Source organism: Vidua chalybeata, chromosome 10 (assembly GCF_026979565.1).
Source record: "Vidua chalybeata isolate OUT-0048 chromosome 10, bVidCha1 merged haplotype, whole genome shotgun sequence".
Lineage (NCBI taxonomy): Eukaryota > Metazoa > Chordata > Aves > Passeriformes > Viduidae > Vidua > Vidua chalybeata.
Genome location: NC_071539.1, coordinates 17721545 through 17747677, shown reverse-complemented (window position 1 = coordinate 17747677; position 26133 = coordinate 17721545). Strand labels below are relative to the sequence as shown.

The following is a 26133-nucleotide window of genomic DNA, read 5'->3' as shown; positions in this document are numbered from 1 at the left end:
GGTTTATTTCTAGCTTTTATTTAAATGACAAATACTGAACTATCTAAGGAAAAGGATAGTAGGTGTCATTAAAAATGATTATTTTCCTAGCCCATTCATTAATGCCCAGATAAAGGAGTAGCAATACATACTAAAGTATGGCAAAGTGCATATACTGGGTATTGTGATGGGAGTAGAAGTAATTTCTAGATAAAGGAAAACTTAATAATAAATTAAAAATTATGGTTGTGACACAAAGAAAAACATTTTTTCATGAAAACCTATCTCTCAAAAGTTTCCAATTCCAACGAGATGACAGACAGTTGGTTAAGCAGCTGTGGTGATTTATTTCCATCTTGTAAAATATGCACACTCACACACAGAAAAAAGGAAAATAAGAGGAGGGACCCTGAGACCTGCCCTTTCTGCACTCATGAGTGAGTGGGGCTTGGACTCCATTGCTGTGAGCACATTCCTCCAGCTATTGCATGGCTTTTCTGTCAAATGCAATATCCATGGCAGGCTCATTCCCCTTTGACTTTGTGAGCATTCAGGATTCAGATCCCAGAAGCACATGTGGTTCCCAAGAACCTCTTCAGTCTTGACAGTGATAACAAGAAGGGATCAACAGTTTCCCAAGTTATCCTTATAGCTCTGTCAAAGATTTCTGCAGCACATAATAAATCAAGATACTGCTTAGTCCCTCTGGCCCAGCTCCTCCCTTCCCATGACAAGAGCTCATCCCAGTTCTCCATGGTTTGACTGAGAAGAATGGATGATTTTCAAAGAATCATAGAATGGTTGAGGTTGGAAGAGACCTTAAAGGTCATCCAGCTCCAACCCCCCACCATGGGCAGGGACAGGCCCTTTTCTCCCTGTCTCTCTCGTTTCCAGTCTCTCCTGCTCTGCATTAGGCTCTCACACAGGAAAGAGTTTGGGACACCCTTGAGAAGAGGATGGAGCAGCCAAAATACCCAAAATGCCTGAAATTCCCTAATGTGAGGTCAGTAGAGTACCTCAGTGGGATTGAGAGGATGGAGAGAAATCACAGCTCCCCCAGCCCTGCAGCTGCTGGAACAGGAAAGGAAGGTGACATTTTCCAATCACCCTGTGACAAGAGTACACTCCTCCTGGGAAGGAGCACTCATCACCCAGTTTCAGACTGTGTAAGCAAGCAGGATTCTATCCAGTGGTTTACAGAAAAGGGATTGCAAGTGGGAAATAGAAGTTTACATGGCCTTTGCAGCAAGCCTAGGACATGAGACAATTGCCAAGGACCAAGTCCTTGGAAGCAGCATTGAAAAAAAATCAGAAAAAAATAGCAGTTTAGAGCAGGGAATTGGTGTTAATAAGAGAGTTTAAAATTTTAATTGTCTCAGAAGTTAAAAAGTGTATCAGAGAAACAGAAACTGGAAAGGAAAAAAAAAAAAAAAAGAAATCTCCTTTCCCCATTTTTAATGTCCCCTGTCAAAAAATTTATTTCTTCCTTTTCTGATGGAAGAGGGCTAGACTTAAAAGAACAAAATAAAAATAAAAGGCACATGGAAAAAAGTCAGAAAGAAATTAAAGGTGGTTACATCCCCTACAAAATAATGAGGAAATTAAATGTTCACCAAGCCTAGGGTGAAGTAAAATTCCCTTGCACACTGATGTGGCCGTAGAATTAACTCCACCCATTTTGAAGGGTCTTCCCCATGTTACAATCAGTTTGTGTGTAAGCCTATTAAAAAATTCTTGAGGTTTCTGAGGAAAAAAAAAAAAAAATTATTCAGGACAGATACCACCCATAACTGACTACAAAGTCCCTGCATTTTCTGAAGCCATCCCGATTGCCCAACTTGGGCTGGGTTTAAACCTATGCAATTTTCTCTTGAACGCATGGCGAGGGCTTTTCCCTTGTTGGGAAGATGCACTGCTGGTACCCATGGTGCTCAGAAAATGCAAAGTTCATTATCTCACACACAGCCAGACTCACACAGAGTTCCACATGGCACACAAGCAGTACCTGAACACAGAGGCTGCCCAATGCTCCCCCCAGCCCAGGATGTGTGCAGAATACACTCATATAACAAATACAGTGTGCATCGAAGATAACATGGTTTATTTCTTCATGATATTCAGATTAAAATGTATCAATGTATTTATCACAATACTACATTTTAGGACAAAATCATCAGTGCTTTGAAAGTCTTCATAATGTTTATTCATTATAAATAGTAAATATTTACTGAACTTTTTACATGAAAGACATTTGTTTTTTGTTTTCTTTTTTTTGTTTTTTTGTTTTTTGTTTGTTTGTTTGGGTTTTTCTTTTTTTTTACAACACATTTTGTTGTAGAGGCTGCAACACAAAGATAATATTTCATTTTTCCATCACCCTTAAGACCGTTGTGTGAACTAACCTCTGTACTGAACCTAGTCTAACTCACTACTTCATAGTCCTTAACTCTAAAAGGAATGTATTTGTGTTCTGCCTCCCTCTTTGTTCCAAGAATAGAGAGAAATAAATAATCCCACCTTCCATCATCCTCTTCCTCTCAACATCACAAAACACAAATTTATTGACATTCTAAAATGTCACAATGCAAACTTCTTGTAAACCTTGGTTCCTATAATTATACTGTCTACATTGGATATTGCTGTATAATTTAAACAGATGTGTCAAATACAGGTCCGTCTCTGTCTATGGCCTGTACAGCACTAAAAAACATGTAAACGTAATCTTTTCTTCCTATTGTTTCCTGAAGATGACCTTTAAATCATGATTAGCAAGCTGGATTTCAGTAATCCAGCAGACTGCAACATTTCTGTATTTTATCATCAGGAATTACACACTGCAAAAATAAAAGTACCTGCAAAAATATAGTTCTGATTCTATATCTATGACTTTGGATGATCCCAAAGTTTGTGTGAGGTACACAGTATTGCACATTGCTAGGCAGTTATGAAAAATCAGTTGTGTTGTTGGTGGGGTTTTTTGTCTCCCATGTTTGTTTAAAAAGGTAAAACACACTGGGAAAACACATACAAAAAGGCAAAATTTGGGTTTCATGTTACATAAGATCTCCTCCCTTGGTAAAGCCAAACCTGTGAGTGACATTTATTGACAAGGTGATTACAAAAGCACAGTAAGGTAACCAATGAGTTGCTCGGGAAGTCTTTCACACTTATCCAGCTTCCTAGGGACTGTGACATTTCCTCTTGATGACAATTTCCAGTGTGTACTGTGAGAGGCTCTTCCAACCTTGCTTCAGAAACTGAGCTGTTTTAAAGTTAGACTAAAGTCAGCACTGGATGTCAGATGAGTCAGAGTACACAGAGCTCAACTGCTCTAAGTTTAGTTTCAAAATGTTCCATTTGTCCCAATCAATGCACATTAATTTCAACAACAATAAAAAAAAAAAAATGGAATGTTTGCCAGGCTGTGATGTTAAATAGTGCTCTGTTTTGTATACCCACTCATAATGAAGTATGTCACATTTATTCATTATTGCTTTTGGCCTTTGTCTTCTGTATAGTTTTGTCCAGCCTTCAAAAGTCTACTAAAAGCTATGACTGGAGAGAATATAACAAGCTTGTTTCTCTCAGTGGGACTGCTCCAGTTTAGGCTGCACTGTGTTGAGAAGATCCCTCATATCCAAGCTTTGGAGTGAGACCGGAAAACAAGACCAGCTTTAACTTGAAGTGGACAGTTCATTTATGCAATATCTGGCTTCAGATAATGAAAGGCACCTGCAAAAAAGCAAAAGAAGCTTTTTAAGTCATGCTGTGACAACCTCACAGCATGGGGCCATGCCAACTACAGGTTGACAATGTCATATTTAATACTGACGTATCAAAGGAATGGGACTAATATTTTTATTCCTAGGACAAGTTTGACAAAACTCTATGTATCTGGGATTATATACTGTAATGATTCTTGAGCTGACCTCATTAAGAACATGTGTTTCTAATAGCGGAATGCCAGCGGTTATTTCATTTTGGACAACTCTTATGTTTTACCTAATGGCAATCAGGTTTCATGTCTCAACAATTAATAACATCAAGATGTTGTTGACATCACTTAAGAAAATAATTATGCAGCAGAAATCCTGCTCGAACAATCAGCTATCTCACCAGTGCATGGCTTTGAGGAGGAGTAGCTGTGAGCCCTGAGGATCTCTGCTCAGAACTCCCTTCCTCACAGGCAGACAGACAGACAGACAGACAGCACAGGGTGTGGGTAGCCGGGTGCCCTTCCCAGTGCCAATGTGCCGTACTCACTTTGGCCATACTGGCCGTACTGGTAGCCCGTGACGGGGTCCATGCTGTATCCCGTGGTGCTGTAGGTTGGTGGGCAGTAGGACTGGGATGTAGGCAGGCTGTCTAAGCTCTTCATGTGCTCTAACCTCTGGCTGCAGCTGGCTGACACAGTGGTGGTGGGCTCCAGGCCCCCAGTTAGAGGGGACAGGGCATAATCAGTTTGGGGCTGGTGAGGCACACCACCGTGGTTAGTCAGGAGTCCCATTACCTAGAAAGTAGAATAACAGAAAGAGTTAAAATAGATTAAGAACTCCATTGCTTACAGAACCACAGAAGTTCTCAAATCTATAATTTGATTTTGTAAACCAGGTAGACTTGATACTTGAACTGTGCTTTGACTAGCTAATCCCAAGAGGAAGTAGAATTTGGTTGCATCATCCACCAAAATAAAATCTGATGGCTAACAAACAATAAGAAGTGATACTGGGGCAAATAAGCAATAATTTTTGTAAAACACTTTATTGGTTTTAGAGTGCCTGATTCCAGTCCCAGCTGGGAATTCTGCAGATGTTTATTCCTTGAGGACTGAATTATAAGAGAACAAAAATCAAGTAGTGGCTGTTTAACCATGATGTCCTGCATGATCTACAAACATAAAAAGCTGTGAAAAAGCTCACACAATTTTCTTCTCCAAGATCAGCAACCATTACAATGAAATCTGTTTGGAGCATATCCATCCCAGTTGCACTACTCGTGGAAGTAACAAACACCACAGAATCTTGATGTTCTGGGGGCTGGGGAAGGGGCAGAGCAGCTGTACCCCCAGTGCTGCATGCCCTGTGTGCTGTAAAGAAGTGAATGTGCAAGAGTAAAGTGCAGGTCATAACACCAGTTGTTGAGTCCAACATCTGAGTTAGAGGACACAACAGAAAGGGTCAGGCACTCCAGAGCAACTTCAAGTCAGCTGTGACTCCTTTATTAAGCTGCTTCTACAGGGACAGTTACGAAATCAGTAGCTAAAAAGAGTTTACTGGAAAATACATGCTTGTCCCTATAAAAGCCCAGCCCCCTAGGCCATAATTTCCAGTAGAAGAGCAAGAAAAAAATTCAAAAGCATCTGCATTTTCAAGCATGGAACTACAGTGAAAAGTTCTTGTTGTTCAAAAATCTCTCCCACTACATGTTGGTGAATATTTCCTTTCCTGGCACACCTCTGTAGAACATTTTGAAAATAAGTGTATGACTGCGATTTGCTTATTTTTGCTGAAATAAATCGCACTTCAGCACCTGACTAACATTCTGCAGCTTCTAATGGATGGGTGACATACAGCTTCTGCCAGAACTGCATATTGTGATAATTTACAGGCTGTTTTTGCTCCAAAAAGACATTACAATTATCTGACATGTGCTATTTGATAATCATTTGTGTATCAAGCAATTCTTGCATAAACTAAAGAGAGTTTTAAAAATTTTGAGTCTTTTTGTTAAAGACTAAATTTAATCTCATAAGAACAGGTCTGTTTCCTAAGGCTCTGATGGTCCTCCTGGAATTGTACTTGTTTTCCATCACAAACTTTAGTATTATTATTATTGTAGGGAACTTGTGTTTCCAGCTCTGAGTTGTTTGCTTTATTGCAGGTTTGGGATTTTTTCTTAATAAACAGATGAAATAAGATCCAGAGATAGTGATTTAGATAGGAAAGAAGACCTGCCCAGTTTTACATGTCTGATTAGGAAAAGAGCAAGAGGTAGAAACAGAGTAGTTCAGAAAGAGAAACCCAGATCCCTGCAATGAGAACATAAAATATGTTTGCATCAAATGCACCCAAGATATCTCACTGAAAAAAAAAATGCAGAGAAAGAAGTTCAGTTACTACATATAGCACTGGAATGCTCACTTCTGATTCACTGAGCTAAAAAAGATGAGTTTAACCAGTAGTATTTGTTGAATGATTCACAAACTGAACTATTCATGCAAAAACAAATTCCAAACTATATGCAAAGACTGCATTCAGATATTGAAATCTTACAACTTTTAAAAGGTTTGTTCATAAACTTTTGTTTATAAAAACCAAATTAATTTGGATTCAGGATGTAAGATATTTTCTATTTAATTCAACAAATACATTCAATGCCCAAAAACTGTTAAAAGAACTTGTGGTTAATAATAAAACCACAACTCTGAAATCACCACAGATTGAAAAATCATGTTATCTGTACATCATTTTGTGCCAAAACTCCCCAAAATTTGAAAATACTGGGCTCTCAAGTTTTTGTTATAAAAGTTGGTTTTGAAAACTGTTAAAATTTCTATTATTTTAGCAAGCTTTTCTGTTTCAGAAATTCCAAGTATTTTTCTTATAACTTTGGAATTTTATATGGTCAAAAATGTAGCATGCTTAACCTGACACTGCATCAGCAGGACACAGCATTAGAACCTATGTTCATTCAGGTTATATTAATCCTGGTCCTTTGAAATTAACACTAGTAGAGTTAAAAGAAGAGAAAGAACTAAAAAAAAAAAAAAATAAAGGGATAACTTAAACATTTACATTGAAAATTACTACTTTGGGAAATATTTATGTTGGCAGGAGTATCATGGTTTTGACTACAGTTCAAATGGCGCAGGGGTTTATCAGAAATCTCAAGTTCAGAACCCTTTCCCTTGCCGTGTAGGGCCAGAGTGACACCAATATTTACAGGACTTCCCCACGCTTTGTTCCAAGTTCAAGAGCAGAGAGAAGGGGCTGGGCTGGGCTCATGTCCCAGGGGAGCTCTTCTCTGCCTCAGGGCTCTCACATCACTGTGTTGTCTGCCAGCACTTTTAGAACCAATTGCTAATTTGGGTAAATAACTATTTTACCTACTGCGGATTTCAACTAGTGGTTTGTTTTAATTTAATGTTTTCAATAGAATAAAACTCGAGACAAAATTATTTGGGCTTTGCCAGCAAAAAGAGTGAGCTCAAAAACTTTCGGATTGGAAGCTATTTTAAAATTGGAGATTTGTCTTGAAATTTAAACCTGGGTGCAGACAAAATCTCAAATGCCACTCAAACATCAGTAGCAACTCTATTTTGATTGAGATTTCTTTTCTTTGACAAATTAAAATTAGCATTTAGTGAGACTTACTTTAACTTTTTTTTTTAATTAGATAATAATTAGGCATAATTTTCTTAAATGGACATGCACCTAGTAAATATTCTGAAACAGAACTGACTGAGTCATGTGTCTCTGAGCTGATGAAAACTGAAGTCTGAACAGTAACCAACTTCCCAGAAATATCTTCCTCAGAGGCCTTCAGAATCATCCTGCAGTTGATTAGTATCTAAATAATTCGATTTTTGGTCATGTCTGTTTTGAAAGCTCTAAGGGAAGTAGCCTCAGGGCAGGAGTCTTTGCTGCGGTATGTGCCATGACCTTCTCACCCATACAAGGAGTTACAGGAAGGGCATGGCTAACTTTCACCTAATCAATTAGAAATCCATTAACGGGCCATGTCTGCAAGATGCTCAGCACCCTCAGCTTAGCTGCACAGGAGACACACAAGGATCTGCATTTTCCAACTCAGATCTTCTGTGGGTATGAAGCAGTATAGTTCTAAGTAAACAGATATGATTGCTTTATAATAATTAAGGTAGAAAATAAATGTATTCAATCTCTATACCATCCAAATTACTGGAAAATATGTGCTTCCTTCTAAATCACTTTGGGAAAGCTAAATTAGTAGTTATCAGCCTCGCTGACCCAGAATCCAAAGGCTGAGCTAATACTGCATTAAAGTGATACAATAACTATTCCATTTGTTTTAGAGTAGAACTCGCATAAATGCAAAAAAAAAAAATCAGATTTAAGTTTTTTACCTACCTATATTTTGTTCTTACCTTTTACAAAACACACACAGGAATGTTAAGGCACAGCCTTTGTGCTTATACAATAAAATACAATATATCATTGATAAAATTACTCTATTAGAAAACAAAGGTGAAATTAGGAATAAATAAACAGAACACAGTAGACTGCAACAACCGAAGTCTGCAGAAAAGTTTTTAGGGAACACATCTGAAGCAACTCAAAATACTCATTAGGACAAATCCCTTGCTGGTGGAGTCAGCACAGAATCACCAGCTGAGGACATGATCGAGAAAGAGAACTTGGGGGATGAAAGCCTTAAAGTCATGAACACAATATCTGGTCCATTATCAGTGCTGGAAAATACTTCTATTATAAGCAAAATAAAGGCCATTGAACTAAAAAAAAAAAGAAGTTTATTTTATGGAAATGAAACATTCTAGCCATTAACATGGTTAGTATTTGAGAATATAGGACCCTCCATAGGCACAATAAAATTCTCATATGTTTTAATTCATTTACGCATGCTTGTGTTTAATATGCTTTGTGACCATGCCTGCAATTAATATGATTTATGAGAAAAGAACATGTGCAATATTTTGTTGGGTACAGTGATACTATTTTTCCCCTCCTGTGAATGAAAGATTTAATGAAACAGCTCAAGGAAAATGGTTGGCAGTTAACATATTAAGTTGAACTGACAGAACCATGAGTAAACTTTAGCACAGTTAATGATATCCTCTTATCTGACCCTGACACATTTGCAGCATGTAATTTACAGAAGCTCTGTCCAGGGAATCTTGACAAATGCTCCTAACGATGTCAGGGCAATGTTCCATTCTAATGTAAAACAGATGTGGGTCAGATACCCTCATTCATCACTAACACTGCAAATTTTAAACTCCTTCCGAGATGAATGGCATTACCTGCTGTTAACTCTCTTCACTGTAGAGAAATCTCTAAAAAAACAAAATATTGCACAAGAAAGGACACAAAAAGGATTGTTAACACTCACTATAATGAGAGATTTTAGAGGATTAATTAAAGTTAATTAGCTATATGGATCTATATCTGTAGAATCCTAGAACCATGCTGCTGATTCATTTCATATATATGAATATTCCTATTGAATACAAGAAACCTGACAGAAAGCAATTTTTTGCCAAATGGCAAGACCTGGCAACCACATACTTGGTTAATGAAAATAAGAGCAAATGTACTGACTTTGGACATTGATGATCTGACCCTCTGCATGCTCATAGCAAATGAGACCTCATACTGATTTCACACCCCCAGGTATCACTGGTACCTACACTGGAATTAGAGAAGGTGCACTGGTGCTCATTAGGATAATTAAGAGGATAACTTGATTCTTTCATCAAATACATTTTTACCCACAGAAAATTACCAATTTTCAAAACATTATTAGAGTCTATCACAAAATTCATGTCTTTTTTAAAGTGCTATATCACAGAGTCCCAGAACTTGGTAACATCACTGAAATAATTCTAAGATCAGCTAATTATTGAGCCCCTGGTATGAAAAGCAACCAAAGATAACCAAAAAGGTAAAACAAAGCTCAAAGATGAACATATACTCATAATTTATGAATATATAAGCATATCTATGCAATTAAACATCTCACAACTTTTTCAGGCAGCCCCAGAGACTGGAGTCTCATGACTTTAAATGCTCAACTATGGCAATATTACTCAAAAGAATTCATAACAAGCCTAAATTTGATATTAGGTTGCTCTTTGCCTGTGAACTCTCCTCCTCCCACCTTCTATTCAGCCCCAAACACAAAAGAAGGACTCTGGCCATTATGAACACCAGCCCAGCTGTCACTAGCTCAGCTCTCACACACCTTCCCTCAACAATTGGGATGTATGGATTTGTTATGGCTGAAAGCAAAACAAACCAAAAGAGAAAAGTTAAGGTGGACATTCAAAAACATATAGTTTAAACAGTCACCTGTTTATTTTTTCTGCTATATTAATGTATTTAGTAAATATGTTATACCATCTATAAATGTGTACTTCTATAAAATATAGACTATCTTATATAAAATATGAGTCTATTTACAAAATAAATAATACGTGTTGTTATTTTTACACAGCAACAATTACAAAACTATTGAATCTCATCTATTTTACTCACAGAAACAAAAAATAATTAACCCCATTGTCTGAACATCTGGTTTTAAATTTAAAAAAGAAAAAAGAACAAAAACTCGTGTTCATGAAGATTATATCATGTGAATTAACGTTCTTACTCACTAAGGATTCCATGCCCTATCTCATGTTCTTGGGTCATTAAGCAAAGAGCTCTCAAAGCCAAGTGCATCGTGCCAACGATCACGAGCTTGTCATTGCTGTGGGACTTGAGCCCAAATGAAAAGTTTCTGAGGGCAACCAGCTCAAGGTAATCCAACAGAAGGCATAGGGAAAAGTATAATGAATTAATAGTTGCTTTTTTTTTCACTGCTCTTGTCCCTCTTAATGAGGGAATGAAAATTTTTTAGCCCTGGTCCCTGTGCCTCCCCTAAAAACAGAGTTAACAAGACAATATGAACATATCTAACTGATTCGACAGCTGCCATCAGTTCCATACGTCAGGTTAATGAGAACCAAGTGCTCTCCAAGACTTAAGAGAAGCCTATTGCCTAAGATCCATCTCACCAAAAGGAGTTACAGGGTAACTCTTAAACTCAGACAGTGAAATGTTTTGACAGTAGAAGAAAGAAACCTTGAAACGGCTTGAATCTTTACTACTGTTCACGGAAAAGTTTGGGATTTTCTTATCAAGATTATTCCTGAGCTCCAGGTAATGGCATGAAACTGCAAACTTTGTTAAAGACTGTTATGATTTCCTACACAGCCCATTCAATATTCAATCCACTTCCCATTTTAAAACTGCAGCCTTTAAAACTATGGTTTTGATTCAATTATGGGGGGAGAAGGCAAGGAAGAGGAAACAGTAGATCTGAGAAGTTTTCTAGAGGGCAAGGAGGAAAAAAAATTATGCCTAGCAGGAGACAGGTAACACATGTTTGTTCTTCTCCCAGTAAAATCTTAAAACTGAAGTACTGTTTAAGCCTGGATTATCCTACACTACAAGTTAAATATCCTACAGGTTAAATACAGGATGCACACGGCCTCATGGCCAGCAATCCCAGCAGAGTATTGCTGCTCCATCTGGATCCACAGCAGCCAGAGCAGCACTCTCCAAACCAGCAAGCTCCCTGACCTGGTGTAGGGCAAACTCTGCTGCTCTGACACTAATAAAAAGCACATGAGGAAGTCAGGGGATGCCGATGTACACCGGAAAAGCCTTTTCCCTTATCTTAAATGAAGCAGTTCAAAATACTGATATAGTGTCTTTAAAACAATCTGCCCTTTACTAAGACCATACACCTGCAGTTATGAGACAAGTGTTTCTGTAGTCACTGTTCTGCTTCACAGCAAAAAGCCACTGATGGCCACTAATCATAAAGTGCCATGCCAATCCAAAAGCATGCCTAAGTCCTGTATACATATATTAACATCCAGATATGCTATCCCCTCATAATTCTGAGTTTAAAAACATTTGTTAAAAGAAAATTCACTGAGCAACTAAAACCTAATTTGAAAAGGAAATACAATATTCCCATAAATGTATGCATGACAGGCAAGAAGCTGCATAATAGGCATAGAAAACATAAAAATATGCAATTTACATATATTACACACTAATAATCTCTTTTCTGACATTATATTTAAAGAGCCCTGGCTGAGATGGCATGCTTGCAGTTGAGTTGCTTTTTCATGAAATACAAACACTCCAGGCTGCCATCTCCCCAAGACATTAATCCCTGACTTTTTCCAGCAAAAGTCAACCCGTTGCATGCCTCCAAGACAGAGGTTCTCTCACCACATCCAGGTAGTAATGAATAAACCAGATGGACAAGGAGAATAATCAGTCATCTGAAGGACATCTGCAGGTCTTGTCTTGATGTTAAAAAGTATTAAACAAGGTGGAACTCTTTCTGTTCTCTTATATTTTTAAACAAGATCAACAGCTTTTCAACACACAGCTTGCAAGACAGGTATGTAATGGAGCATTCTGCTTCTTAGAACCGAGACATACAGTCCCCTCTCATCCCAAAATTCAAGGCTAACACAATAAAAATAAAACAGCATCACCCTACGTGTCTCTGCTTGTCCTCTGCCTTCACCAGTGCTTGCCTTAAACACCATATTTGTCCATCATATTCAAGAAAAAAGTTAGAATGGAACCATTGTACATAGAAAATAAAGCTTCCCTGGTATCTTTGTGTCAGACCTTCATTTGTAATAAATTGATGACAAAGAGGAGAGAGAGGTTTAAGTCTGCTAAGAATATGATTCTGTGTAACTTAGTATTTGATTTTGTTCTGTATGTTCTAAGGGTGGGAGTTTTGTTTAATCACAAAATATTATCTGGGCTTCAGACAAAGCCCCCCTTCCCTCTCCCTGCTACAGTCACCGCAAATTCAGCTTTAGACTCAGTTTGTCAGGAGCACTTGCCAGCAAGAGACACATGGATGGGTGGAAACATTACGTTAATTGCTCACACACCCAGATTTATTGTGGCCAAAAATGCACTGGCTATAAATGGACCCTCTTTCTTTCTCATCTAAATTCCACGCACACAGGCAGGGCAGTGCAACATGCCCACTCTGCAGGAAAACTCCTGTTTCCCTTTTTCATGAAACCCCAAATGCAGAGAAGGCTTCCAACTTTACCTCAGCCTCTCTTTCAGCACCTCAGGAAGAGTCCTGAGGAAGCATGGAGATGGGGATGCACAGTGACACAACTAAGGGACATTTCACACACCAACATTGTGACCAGCAACTGAGGCTCCTTTGGCCATCAAGAGTTTCACTGGTTTGCTACAGTCCCACAATTTGTTGTCCACAATTCACACATTTGAGGCTGCATTATATAAAAACAAAATCTGAATGTGTCACTTTATACATCTCTACATTTTATGCATATCTCTAACTCATTGTTTAGGCACCAAAACTGATATAGAGGAGTTGTTGGCAATGCCACATGAATTCAGGTCTGGGTTTTTCATTTGTTTGTTTGATGGGAAGATTTTTAACATCTGTTGAAGGTAATCATTTAGTTGCCAAGAAGTTGATCCAAATCTAAATGGATATAAGTAATCTCCTCTAATTCTAAGCAATGAAAGCATGATGTCAACTTTAAAGGGATCAGCGTTCCCCTAAACCTTGCTCTACCTGTTGGTAGTGCTGGAAGTGCTAAGCACTGGGTTAGAAAAAGGTTTTAGAAGCCTAAGGAAAACAAATAAACAAACAATAAAACAACAGAAGTCTCCTAGTGTAAAGACAGGGCTAGGTGTAAAAAAGCACAGAATCCCCTTTTGATTACATCAAACCTCAAATCAGCAAGACTTTGGCAGGAGGAGACCTGGCCTCACATTTTTGTCCCATTTTACCCAGCCATCACAAGATTTCATTACTGTTGTGCTCCACTTCTGTGTCACAGACAATAAAAGCTTTGTGAAAGGGGAAAAAAAGAGACCACATTTTCCATAGCCAGAACCAACACACATTTAAACTGACACTAACAACTACTTTTTATGGATTCACATTGAAAACCAGATAGATAATTATGTCAAAATTGTGGAAGCCTTGCACACTATGAAACTAGCCATTAAAAAAAAAAAAGAAACAACTAATATAATGTCATGGATTTTATTGAAGTTTGCATTTAGAAATCAGTATTCTTTCAAACAAAATCCATTCAAGTCTTGTTGGAAGTACATCCATTTGTTTTTCTGTTGGTATTTTTTTCCTGAGGTTTCAAGCCATGAAGTTTTGTACCACACTCTATGCTATAGGAATCTGTGAATCTTAATTACATTTACCGTTACAAAAAAGGGTTTATGAACTTTTGCCTTTGGGCAAAAATGTTTATTTCATTGCCTTTGTTATTCATTCTTTTCAACTCCAGTGCCTTTGAACTTTTCAGCTGCACAGAGTTATCACCGTTGCACAGGAACCAGGAACTGCACTCCCGAGATGCAAACCACAAGTTGAAGAAAACGAAGGAGGCAAAGATATACGAGTCGTTATTTTGGCCACCCTTTGTGCCATTAAAATCTCATTTTCTGCCTATTAGAATGCCCTCTCCCTGCTTAGGCAGTGGTGATAGTCAGTGATTAGTGTGTAATTGAGTATAATTGTCTTTTCACTTTTCATTTGTGTCATTCTGAGCTTCTCTCTGTTTTTCTAACCACTGAGAGGAAAAAAAAGGGTAGAAAGCAGATAAAGCTGTTAAAACTCTCACTTTCAGCCCTGAAGAGATTCCTGATTGCAATTATAGATTGCATCTTCTTTGTGACTCCTCAGAATTTAGTGGACATCTCTTTCCAAGCACCTGGGCAAAGCTCTTGCTAATAAAATAAACTACCATCTATTCAAGCTTTAACTAATAATGTCAGCTTCAGACAGATGCCATGTGTAGGAAAATTTAGCCAATCTTTTGACACTCAATTATCAAGGCAATTTATTAACCTGATTTCCGTAAAAGAGCTCATGCAAATTAGAAAAACAATTATGGTATTCATGCATTTATATATTGCCAAAGAGCAGTAATACTTCTAATTTATGTATTTATAACTCGATTATAGCTCATCTCAATACACATTTCTCAGTCCTTGGAACTCTCCTCATACAACTTGTCCATAATTTTCCTGGACCACTTGGTAAAATCTTGATGAGGTTGTTCTAATTTTATTCACAGAAAAAATACAAGATCTGTTTTCTTGCCACGGACCTTCAGGAGAAGAGCAGTGCTTTACAAATTCTTGTCAACTGGATGCAAACATGAAGTCTGCATGATTCCATTATAAATCAGTTGAAATTAAATATAAGCTATGACTCTTTATTCAGCCAGTAGGAGGGAAAAAAATTTTAAAAAAAGAAAAAGAAAAGGAAACTAGCAAACTGAAATCATGTGGCTTATATAAAGAATACATTATGGTTTAAATTTGGCAATTCATTATACTGTGGCCTGAGGGAATAGACTCTTTGGTTCTGGTATACAGCAAATCCTCTGTCTGAAAAGACAGGACTGACCTGAGGTGAGAGGCCATTGCCAATGGCAGGGTTCATGGGATTGGAGGGCCCGGACGGAGGCACAAAGCTGTCTGTATAGCTGGAAAATCCGTGCCTGGTGCTGGGCAGGCAATAGGCAGAGCTGCTCTCTGGGTTCGAAGGGAGGCTGCTTTGGTGTACAGTGCTTGGAGGGAGAGGCTGAGGTCTATGGACGGTACTGCTTGGATCAGACACGGCTGGAAGCAGAAGAAACATGTTGATATGTTTTCCTCCTTTACTTCTGGCATAATACGTTCATTATGTGAAGCTCAACTTAAGAGAATTGCATCAGAACCTGCGTCTAAATACTGGTTAAGCAGAAAAGTAAATCTATAATTTTGCTGGATATTTAACCAGCCTGTGAGTTTACAGGAAAAATTCTTAAACAGACTGTAAATATCATAACAACAGACATGCGGTTTTCAGACAACCCTTAGTGAGCACATATTGTCAGCATTATTTTTTTTATATGTCTATATATAAAAATAAAGGAAAATATTTATTTGCTTATAAGACCAGCTTTCCCCTCCAACTCACAGCTCAGAAATCCCACCATGGTTTGTATCAAGTCAAGCAATGGATGGGAGAAGCCCTGAGCTTTGAAAAATTTCCTCAATTAGAACCTCCACCAAGAGTTAGGATCCAAATCTCAAGGATGAAGCAACAAAAGGACATAGTTTTCAAAATCTCACTCGTAATGTTTTTATTTAATAGTAAAATCTAACAAAGCCTAGATTTTAGGGTCTGTTCCCTCCCACTCAAATCCATCAAAGTTCACAGAATTTCTGATAACATTAAGAAAAATTTTTACCCTACTGAGACTGGCTACTGTCTGATGTGAAACAAGGTGGTCTGAATAGCTGTTTTATCCACCCTCAGATAAATATTCAGACTATTTACAGAAGTTCCAGTGCTCCATCACTGATAGTCACAATAAAGACAGAGTGCACCTGTCTCTTTCTACATCACACCAGACACCTCCAGCAAAGCAGGCCAATGCAGTGGCAGGACAAGGATAAGTGTCCATCACTTTACCAAAGCTGCACACCTGCTGGGCAGAAGGTGATTATTTCTCTGGAGAGAACCCTTCACATGGAACCACCCCTTTCTTGCAGCAAAACTAATCTCAGTTCTTACGTGCTTTAAAAAAACAGGCTTGCAGAGTCCTCCCTGAGTCAGATCCTAAATTAACCAACATGTTAGAAAAGAAAATATTTCTGCAATGGATGAGCACAGGAAACCCTCTCAATAACTGTTTTAACCAAGTACCTGCGGGCTACTGTACCTTGCGGTATGGAGGTGGGTTGGTAGGAGGGCTCAGAGAGCTGGTACGTCGGCAAAGTCGGCATGGCACTGGGTGGGAATCCTCCAGGGATCAGATGGTTGAAAGCCATCAGTTGGTTGGCTCCTGCCTGTTTCCTCCATCTGGCACGACGATTACTAAACCAGACCTGCAAATGTTTTAAATATGAACATTTGATTTTTGCACATTTAATACAGGTCTATCAGAAATAACAGCGTTGTATTTCAAACACGGGTAGTGTCTGAGATGAGAGATGCAGAAGATGCACACTGAACTCAGTGCTCCTAGACAAGGAAGTTGCCCTTGGCACACATTTCCATGGTCCAACAGATTCAACACAGGAATTCTAATCTCTAGTTTCCTCTCAAATTCAGTCTCTCCTGAGAAAAAAGCTGTCTACTCTTTCAGGCTTTAGTGTTTTTTATCACTTCTCCATTTAACCTAAGTGCCAGCCAAAGCTATTTTGTCAGCACTGTATTGTCTTTAACTTGCTGACAAGTTAATGGTATTGCTTAATGCACTGTTAGAAGGTGCACATACTTATATACTGGGATACTGTATTGCCCTAATGACCAACAGAACTTTAAGCTTTTAATTAGAAAAATACAAGCCCCATATACAAAATACACAAATCCCTCCCAGCAAATTTTCATGTGTTCACATATGTACAAAACAGTAGGTCAGAACTTCAGTACTAGATTAGCATTTCAGAACCACTTTGAAATCTGTTCCCAGGACAGCACACCAACCAGATGGGGTTTGGATTTGTGGGACACTTTAGCTATAAATCTGCTTTTCTTCACATCATTCTCAGTTTGTGTTTTAAGCTTTCCAAGTCTTGGATGGTTCTTACTACATCCAAAATACAAAGAGGCAAGACATCACAAATGCAGACATAATAGGAGTTGCAAAACACATTTGTTAATTTTGATATTATAACAATTCCACACATCACAAATTGGAAGGGCAAGAAGTGCAGGGGTGCCTGGAGCAGGGTGCAGGCGTATTGCCCTGTGGCAGGGTCAGAGCAGGTTCCTGATTACAGCTCTCAGTTCCATGGTGGAGCACTGAGGGAAAGAATGGTTGGTTCAGGTAACAGACTACACACATTTGTAAACAAGCAGCCAGTTGCTCATAATCCTACACCCTGAAGCAGCTGTGGTGCTCATCTATAGATACAATTAATTAGATAAGACCTCAACTGAGTGTTAACATCTGATAAAGTAGATCTGCACAGCCTGCAAGGCAGCCTGGCCTGAAAGCCACTGAGGCATGTTAGCTGATGAGCCACATATAAATGTGTTTGTATAAGATGGGGCTCAGATCTGTAACCATTGAGCAAGCAGCCCTTGCTGGCTTATGACTCAGGCTTCACAGACTGGGATTCTAAGTGTACACCATTTATAAACCATGAATGGCCCTCACACTAGAGGGTAACAACGTTTTGGGCTACGCTGTGGGCTTCTCCTCTGCTTGCTATTTCATGGCAGGAGTGGTGGGACTCATTGGGCCATCTGGTTTCTGACATAGGCCATCTGTCACCATATAGTTTGTTCTGACTGCATCTTCTTTTCAGAATGAGATGCTCAGTTCACACAGCTGCCTCCTCCTTTGGCCGCAACACCAACTCCTCAATTATACACTCCCACTCCAGTTTAAGATGTAGGACAGAGGGATAGGTGGAGCCTCTGTTCTATGTCACAAATCCCTCTCTTGTTGTTTTGCTGTACGTACTAACCCCCCTCTGTCTCCACATGAACCATTTCTGAAAGCAGCTCCAGGGACAAGGCACCAGGGTGAGACGCAAAACCTGCAATGAGCCCTAGTTGAGGACAGGTCTAGATTCAGGCTGTAGAGCAAGAAAGAGACCTTGCTAAAGATCCAAAGAACACTTAGGAGGGATAATGGAGGTCAAAGAGTGATCAGGGAACAGCAAACCTTGTTGTAATTAGCTGACCCAGGTCATTAACTCTGGCTTTTTGCCTTGACACTCTCTCTTCTTCAGGTCAAGAGGGTTATCTCATGATCTCCAAGTGCTTTGGGAACACGACCAGAACTAGGATATGTGATTGTATTTCACTCAGGAAAGTGAGGTAACAAGATTTCATTTTCTCTACAGATAAGCATTTGACTTCAAACTCAAGATCTTTATTAAAATGAGTCAAATCCCAAACTTTAATTCAGTAGTAAGTGATTTACATAAATGCAAGGTTTTCTGTTTACAGACAGATTTTTGGCTCATTTTATAGACTTGTATTTTTTCCACAACCGCAGCTATGTATTAGACATCTCTGAAAGGAACACACTCAATGGTATCAAAAAGTCTGCAGCAGCCACAAAAAGGACATCCTGGCACAGAGCTTTGTTGCCACCTGGAGCTCCATTATACTGAGTGGGACTCTACAGGGGTGCAGAAACCTGGCTGGGCTGCACAGAAACAAGGCTGTGTACTGCCACCTCAGTCCTGTGTGATTGGGATGTGCCAAATGAGTGCTACTTGATGGGCACCCATGTCACATGGCACTGGCACTGTCCTCTGGCACTGGCCTCTTGCTTTCCCCGGTGGCAGAAAAGCAGATGGCACCAGAGTTAGTCCAAAATTAACTCACCAAAACCCCTTGAACAAGTTCAAAACTGCAGAGGAAGCCTTATTGCCACTAATACCACACAAGTTCCTCACTACAGAATGGTAGAGGCACATAAGAAAACAAAAATAAAAAAGCCACCAAATCAAGAAAAAGTTACTAAAAACTAAATGATTGAAACCTAAATAACTCAAACCTAAGTATTTTATTTATATTTTATGTAATGCTTATTACAATTAGTGAAATCCCAAGCTTTATTCAGAAGGTTGAACAGAATTATCAATGTTGAATTCAGAACATATTCAGAATATGTTATTTTAACTGAAATTATTTGGGTCTTTAATCATAATATTTCCCTTAGACTACAGTCAGTTGCCTTGACCTATTTCAAGAGTCCAGAATTTTTTTCTTTTCTTAAATCCTTATGTATCATGAAAAATCCATGTACACTACTACTACTAAAGAAATCTTGGAAAACTTTGCTAATCTCAAGCCAAGACTTAAAAATAAATCCAGTCACCACAAGCCAGTGTGTCTGCTTAGAAACATATTGTAAAAACCTGGGGAAATATTTTCTTTTGTTTGATTTAAATACAATGTCCCCTTATGTACAACAGATTTTCACATCCACCAACATGGCAAAATCCTCATCTTATGAGTGGCCTTTTCAATTCTAGCACGTCCCCATAGGATGCTCCTGTTCTCCCACAAACTCCTTGTGAGGGGCACAATCATCACCTGGCTGCAGGGATGCTTCCAGTACAAAGCAGCCCCTGGAGGAGATCCCAAGTGTCATCCTGTGAGAAAGTGCCAACCCTGCAGCGGGCACAACAGAAATCAAACTCTAAACTATCTAAAAATGGACAGAGGAAACATGTCTTGGCTGAGGGACCCAAGCATTCAGAAACTATGTCTGCACAGAAGCCAAGTCACACTCACCGTAGTGAGGCTTGGACTCCTCAGTTCCTATGTCACTTTCAATGATGGAATGTAAATGATCCAGATGATTTGGAAACAAACTTGAATCCCAAAGTCTGGCCAACATTTATGGCTCAAAAATAGAACTGAAGAGGATGAAATACACGACAAAATGGGGGAAAGTAGCACTTTAAGTACTGGAGGCTCCAGTTTTTCAAGCACCTGGGACTGGACTGACCAAAAAGGAAATCACTCTGCCACAAAACATAAAAACTGTATTTTGCACCAATGTAGATGGGTAAGGTAAATAACAGGTTTCTTCCATCTCTATTTCCTGATATTTGGATCCTGCCTCTTATTATATTTTTTTCTTAAAGTAGTTTGCAAGTGATCATGCCAATATCTTATTTTGTTGATCCCAACAGGATATTCTTTAGAAGATGCATTTATTCACTTGGAAACACACTAGTGTAATTAGCCTTGACATTTCGACAGTCTGATCATAAACACAGAGTGCTGTATGTGCTTTTAAGGCAAAAAGATCTCTGATTCAACAGGGCAAAACGTTCAAGATGTGAATGTTGCAAAAAACCCATGGAAATTTTGTTCTACAAAGTCCTGACCATTGCAAGCACGAGTGCCAGAAACACAAAAGTCGAGAGACTGATGTATTGTTAATGGCACTTCTAATTTTAGATGGATTTTAGATGGGGGGAGGGAGGGGTTCGTTCAGTTTTTCCTCATGATATTTTTCATGCTAACTGCCTTCCCTACCCTACTATTCCCCACCTCTCCCTTTCCACAAAATTAATATGTTCAAAACAAAGTCTGACCATCCTATAAGCCAGAGTCCTCAGCGGATGTTCCACCAGGAAAAGTGTGGGCTGTGCCAGAAGCAGCAGGGGTGCCTTGGGAAGGGGGGAGGCTGAAGAAGGAAATTGCAAACAAAGCTGAGCTCCACCAGCCCAGGCAGAGCTGACTCTGTTACCTTTGCAAAACGTGGCAGTGTGACTGCTACAAACACCCTCAGGGTCTGCTCCTACAGTCCCTATAAATGCCAGACCTCACTCACTTCAGCAGCCCTTCGAGGGCATGCACAGGAAATAAGTTTTTTATCCTCCCTTTTCTCTTTCTTTTTGCAGTACGGTGAGTTTCCCTCCTGGCTCACCAGGGTATCAGCACTATGAGCTGCAGGGAGAGGACTGCCAGGGAGTAGCCATGGGATGAAGAAAGAGTAGAAAAATAATTGCTTTTTAACACAACTAGTTGAAAAATCAGCTTGACTGTAACATCTGCACGCCCCCAGCCTCACAGGGATAAGGTCCACTGCATACAGATGCACACCATGTTCCCTCACAGCATCCCAAAGGTGTGCCCAAATCCTGCTGAGAGCAGCCTGCCACGGCCACCAGAGGGAATGTCACAAAGCTGAGGGCTCCCTGCCTGCTGAAGCCTGCTCTTTATAGGCATGGGAAGTGATGCTGCTTAGGATACCACGAGTTATCAGTGTGCTAGAAACCAGAGTTCCTTGAAAACATATTGGGGGGAGGGAGGTGGGAATAAAAGGGGAAAATATACCAAACAGAACAAAACAAAAAAAAAAAAAAAAAAAAGCCCAAAGCTAAGAAAATCAAAATTACATCATACACAAAATCAAACAAACAAACAAACAAACAAACAAACAAAAAAAAAAAATACCAAAAAGCCACTAGACTGTGCCTGGGAATAGGGACTTCCAACCACCTCCCAGTGTGATCCAACATACTCCGATCTCTTAGGTTTCTTTGAGAAAACTTTGACTCAGTCCTACAGAAATACTTCTAAAAATCTGCAGCTGAATAGTTCTGAAAATTATTGAGTAATAAGCAAATTGAACTGTGTATTTATAAGTTAAAGCGACACTAATTAGAGCCCTTAGGCAGCAGGGTCCATAAAGAGGCAGTCAAAATCACATCCCTATTTTCCTTTATATTTAAAAATGTCCTCTTGGGCCTGCATATGAATGCAGTTGGTTAATTTAACCATAAGAATTTCCCCTTTACAGGGTAAGGGGGACCTGCAATTACAGGGTTATCTACTACAAGGATCCACACAGCATTTTCTTTCTTTAGCCTTTTTATGATGCAAGAGATTCAGTCTCAAGAAAAGGCATCAGAAATTCTCCATAAACCACATCAGGAATAACTGTAAAGATCTGATGAAAGTGAGTCTTGAGTGCTCTTGAATCCATCCTGCATTCCTTTGCCCCATCTCCCCATAGGACTGGGCAGTTCAGTGTATATACTCAAACCATTTCAGAGGAGCTGAAAGCAAATTATGACTTTTTTTTGGCACAGATTCCCCTCCCCAGTGACTTCTCAGAGAGTACTTTTCACTGTTTTCTACTGAGAAAAGACTACTAAAGCTGAGAAATTGGACTTCAGAGCCTTTAAACTTTAGTACTAGCTCAAGAGTGTTAACTTCTCTCACCTTTCCCCTTTCTCCTCTCCAAACTCTTTCCCTCCCTGCACCACAGTGAAGCAAAGAAAATAACATCCAAGCACAACACTTAAAATACATTTTTGGTAATAATTTTTCTTCTAGATACTCAAGACATCTGAGCTCTTGGGACTTATTTGCTGAGGTTATAATAAAGTTTTTACAATAGCGCATAAGCTGATTACAAGTTTGACATGGGAACATTCAATTCCATGCTAGTAGCCTGGAGAGATGTGCCTAAATTTTCAGACATGCTCTGTTGATAAACAACTTTTTTTTTTTTTTTTAATGTCTTCAAGCAAATCAGTTTAAAACTGGGATTTGGCTGAGAAGAAACTCTTCAGGGTGGGAAATAGTCATGATTCAGAATTCTTCCTTACTTGCCCTTCTTTTTCACCATTATTCATGGATGAAAAAGAATCCAAACAAATTTTTCCCATTGCATTTTGGAATTAAACAGGGGGGCCACATGCCAGCTGCTTCTCACAGCAGGGCCTCCTGCCCCAAGGATCCATACAGCTGGGGCACTCCTTAACAGGGTCCAATACACAAGTCTCATGCAGCACATTTCTGGCAATTTGGGATGCCTGCCATCAACACACAGCCCCAGAAGATTTGCTTGCATGTACAGCCCCCGTTGGCCAAGGCAGGTTCCTGGCTAGCCACAGAACAAACCTGAACCTTATTTAAAAATCCTTTGCCAAAAGATTGACGTAAACACTCCCCACCATCAATCTGAAACAGGCCCAAGCTGCTGCCAAAGCTTGCCCAGTTTGTCCAGGTCTAAAAACAAGCCTGCTGTGGGAATCAAAGGTGGCCAGAAAAGATACTACCCACTTCATTCCTGATGCACCATTTGTTACAGAAACCATAACTCCACAGCTCTGAAGCTCAGACAGACCCTTTGATCTACGCTGGAGATAAATACACTTTTCAAACTTGCCTTCGGATTGTCAGTAAAAACAGGCCACAGACCTTGAGGACCTGCACTGCAACATAATGATGGTTTTAATGAGGTTTTAAACTGGACAGGTAAAGTACTGCCGGGTTGCAATTTTTACTCAAAACATGCAACACATTTAACTTCACATTCCTAGAGTATTGCTATTTTTCTGTCTTTTTAAAGGAAGGATCCTCCTTTGGAACTGTGCTTATCTTTCTGAATTTTATCTGATAAACTCACAAGACCAAAGAACTCTCCTCTTCCTTCTGCATCTAGTGTGCAGAGAAGAGCAAGTGCCTTTGGAAGAGGCAGCAAAAGAGGTTGTTCTGGCTCCACATCACATCTAGGTTCAAACACTGGGGGAAAGGACTCAACAATCCTTGAGTAGAAAGTGCTGCAGGAGGAATTGCAGGGAGTATTTTAACTCATTATTACACCAAGTGTTAAAATATTTGCCATGATTATAGTTACACATCTCGTGACTCTTACAATGTGGAGTTTGTTGGAACACTTCTTTCCCCAGAAGCCTTTCCTGTTCCCATGATTAGGTACACAAATAACATTCACAGTGTTAAGTCTGTTTTCAGTTGCTTGTAGCTCTCAAAAAATTCCCCTTAGGGGCTGACATGTTCTACACTAGATCTCAGACCAGAGGCACCTCCAAGCAACCAGGTTAGAAACATGCATTTGGTTACCCTTCAGCAGTGGGAAAGTGAGAAAAAACATAGTTCAGTGGTGTAAGATTCTTCCTTTCACAAGAGTAATAGACAGCCTCAGGAAACAGAAGGAAAGGGGAAGCACAGGGTGGCAGGGTAGAGAAAGCAAAACATGAGATGCAAGTAGTACACAGAGGGACTGAGGGAATAGCAAGGTTGATCCAGTTGTAACCAACTAAATAACTGCCTAGACAATATAAAACAACTGTACAAAATTGGACCTTACAGCTCCAAAGGAAATAAATAAATAAATTTCTGGGCTTAGCTGGATTCAGGCTGCAAGAGCCAGCTCTTTTAGATAATGCTTTATTGGGAAGCAGTCAAAGAGATCTTTGTGTATATATCCATATAAAATTTGGTATCTCTGATCTCTATCATAATGTTACCAAAAAAGAAGTGTGACTAAGAAAGCTTGAATGCTACTTCAGTATGTCTATCCAGCCCTCTCAGCCTCAAGTCTCTTAGGGTTATTTTCTTTTCACAGGTCGTCTTTTATTTCATGCCCATAATACGTGGCTATTTTAAGGGCCTATAGAGAGGTGCTGAATGCTGATAAGGCAAATCCTGTATCCCTTAATCCACTGCTAAATCATTCTGCCAGCCTTCAAGTGTACCAGACAGATGGAGTGCACTAGGAAACTGCCCACAGGCTGGTTACTTCAACCCCAGCTCATCTTTAATCCAGAAAGGTTTTGTTCTGGTATTTTAATCATTGATTGACTGGGAACTCTCTTCCATGCCGGGTTAGGTAAAATATCCATGTCAGAGGTACTGGGGAATTCGTGAGGCTGTAGATCATACGAGTGGTGTGAGACAGGATGTGTCTCGAGGGAACCAAGGAAGCCATGAGGAATGCAAAAAGTCACAGGGTTAAAGCCACATTAAGACAGCTGTTATGTTAATGAGAGTTCTGCTTTTCTTCTAGCTGTGGGTCATTGATTTAGAAAAACATGAACAAGGTCTTTTTCATTTTATCGTATTTTTCCACTGAAGCTAACATAGACCAAAACATCATCTCCGAGATCCCATTCGTCTTGCTAACAACACATGTGAAGCAAGTTATCTTTGTTATGTTTGTGTGCAAATGATTCCTGGGGCTTGATTTGGTCTTACCTGGCCCAAGTCTATCTATGGAGCTGTTTTGCAAGCATTTCACTTAGTAAACATGTTAAGAAAAGAGTCATGCACAACTGAGTTTGCCTTCCAGACAAATTCATCCACACATCTGATTTTCTCCCACAGTCATAATAAACACTTACAAGAAATGTGGCGTGAAGTCTTCTGCGAAAACATTTAGCAGGTAAAAAGTCTGAACCTTTCAAGACAGATGCTCAATAATACAGCCATGCTGCAATAGGTGTGATTCTCTTAAAAAGTCAGAGAGGTGTTTTGTATTGCTTGTTTCAGCTTGCACAGTCTGAATGCCTCAGGCTGAGTTTCAAAGGTCAAACCATAATAAGAGTTCTACCAAAGAAACCAAATTCACCTGTATCCTTGGTCAGACCACAAGTCACCACTCATTTCTCTTCCTTTGTCAGATCACATGCTTCAACATTTTGCTTGTCACCCAACCACACATTAGTTAGTAATACTTGCAACTCAGACTGATTTAAAAGGGGCATACTTTCCCTAGCAATTCATAGATGTCAAATGGTGAAAGAGCAGCAGAAGATTCTGCTTACAGTATTAAACTTTTCACAGCATGTGTTTCTTTCATGTTAAACAGGAGAAGTCCTAATCAAAACTTGAACTCTGAGGTGCAGTTTATTCCGGGATAATTTGGCTGCTATTTTCCCGGGTTTAGACAGCTAAAAATCCAGGCTCATGCTTCTTTTAAAAAAATTAAATCAACTCCATGTTACTGTTCTAGTACATTAGCTTGTTTTAGACAACGCAGATCTACATGAGGCTGTGAAGACTTAGAAGTTATTTGAGCACTTATTTTCTTTTGAATTAAAGTGAGAGTGGGGA

The 26133-nt window shown here is 39.3% G+C and overlaps 1 protein-coding gene across 6 annotated transcripts in view; it reads right to left on the bottom strand.

Annotated features, from left to right (window-relative positions):
* Positions 1-2059: 2059 nt before the first annotated feature.
* PAX3 (paired box 3) overlaps positions 2060-26133 on the bottom strand; it is a 79082-nt gene continuing 55008 nt past the window's right edge. For 5 of the 6 annotated variants that reach the window (XM_053951468.1, XM_053951470.1, XM_053951471.1 and 2 more), the window contains 4 exons: positions 16505-16670; positions 15202-15416; positions 4243-4489; positions 2060-3711 (listed from right to left, as the gene is read on the bottom strand). In XM_053951468.1, coding sequence (XP_053807443.1) covers positions 3677-3711; positions 4243-4489; positions 15202-15416; positions 16505-16670 — 663 coding nt within the window. In that variant the 3' untranslated portion in view covers positions 2060-3676. Of the gene's footprint in view, positions 3712-4242; positions 4490-13811; positions 14130-15201; positions 15417-16504; positions 16671-26133 lie in introns of those variants that run through there. The other variant, XM_053951472.1, reaches the window with a different exon arrangement.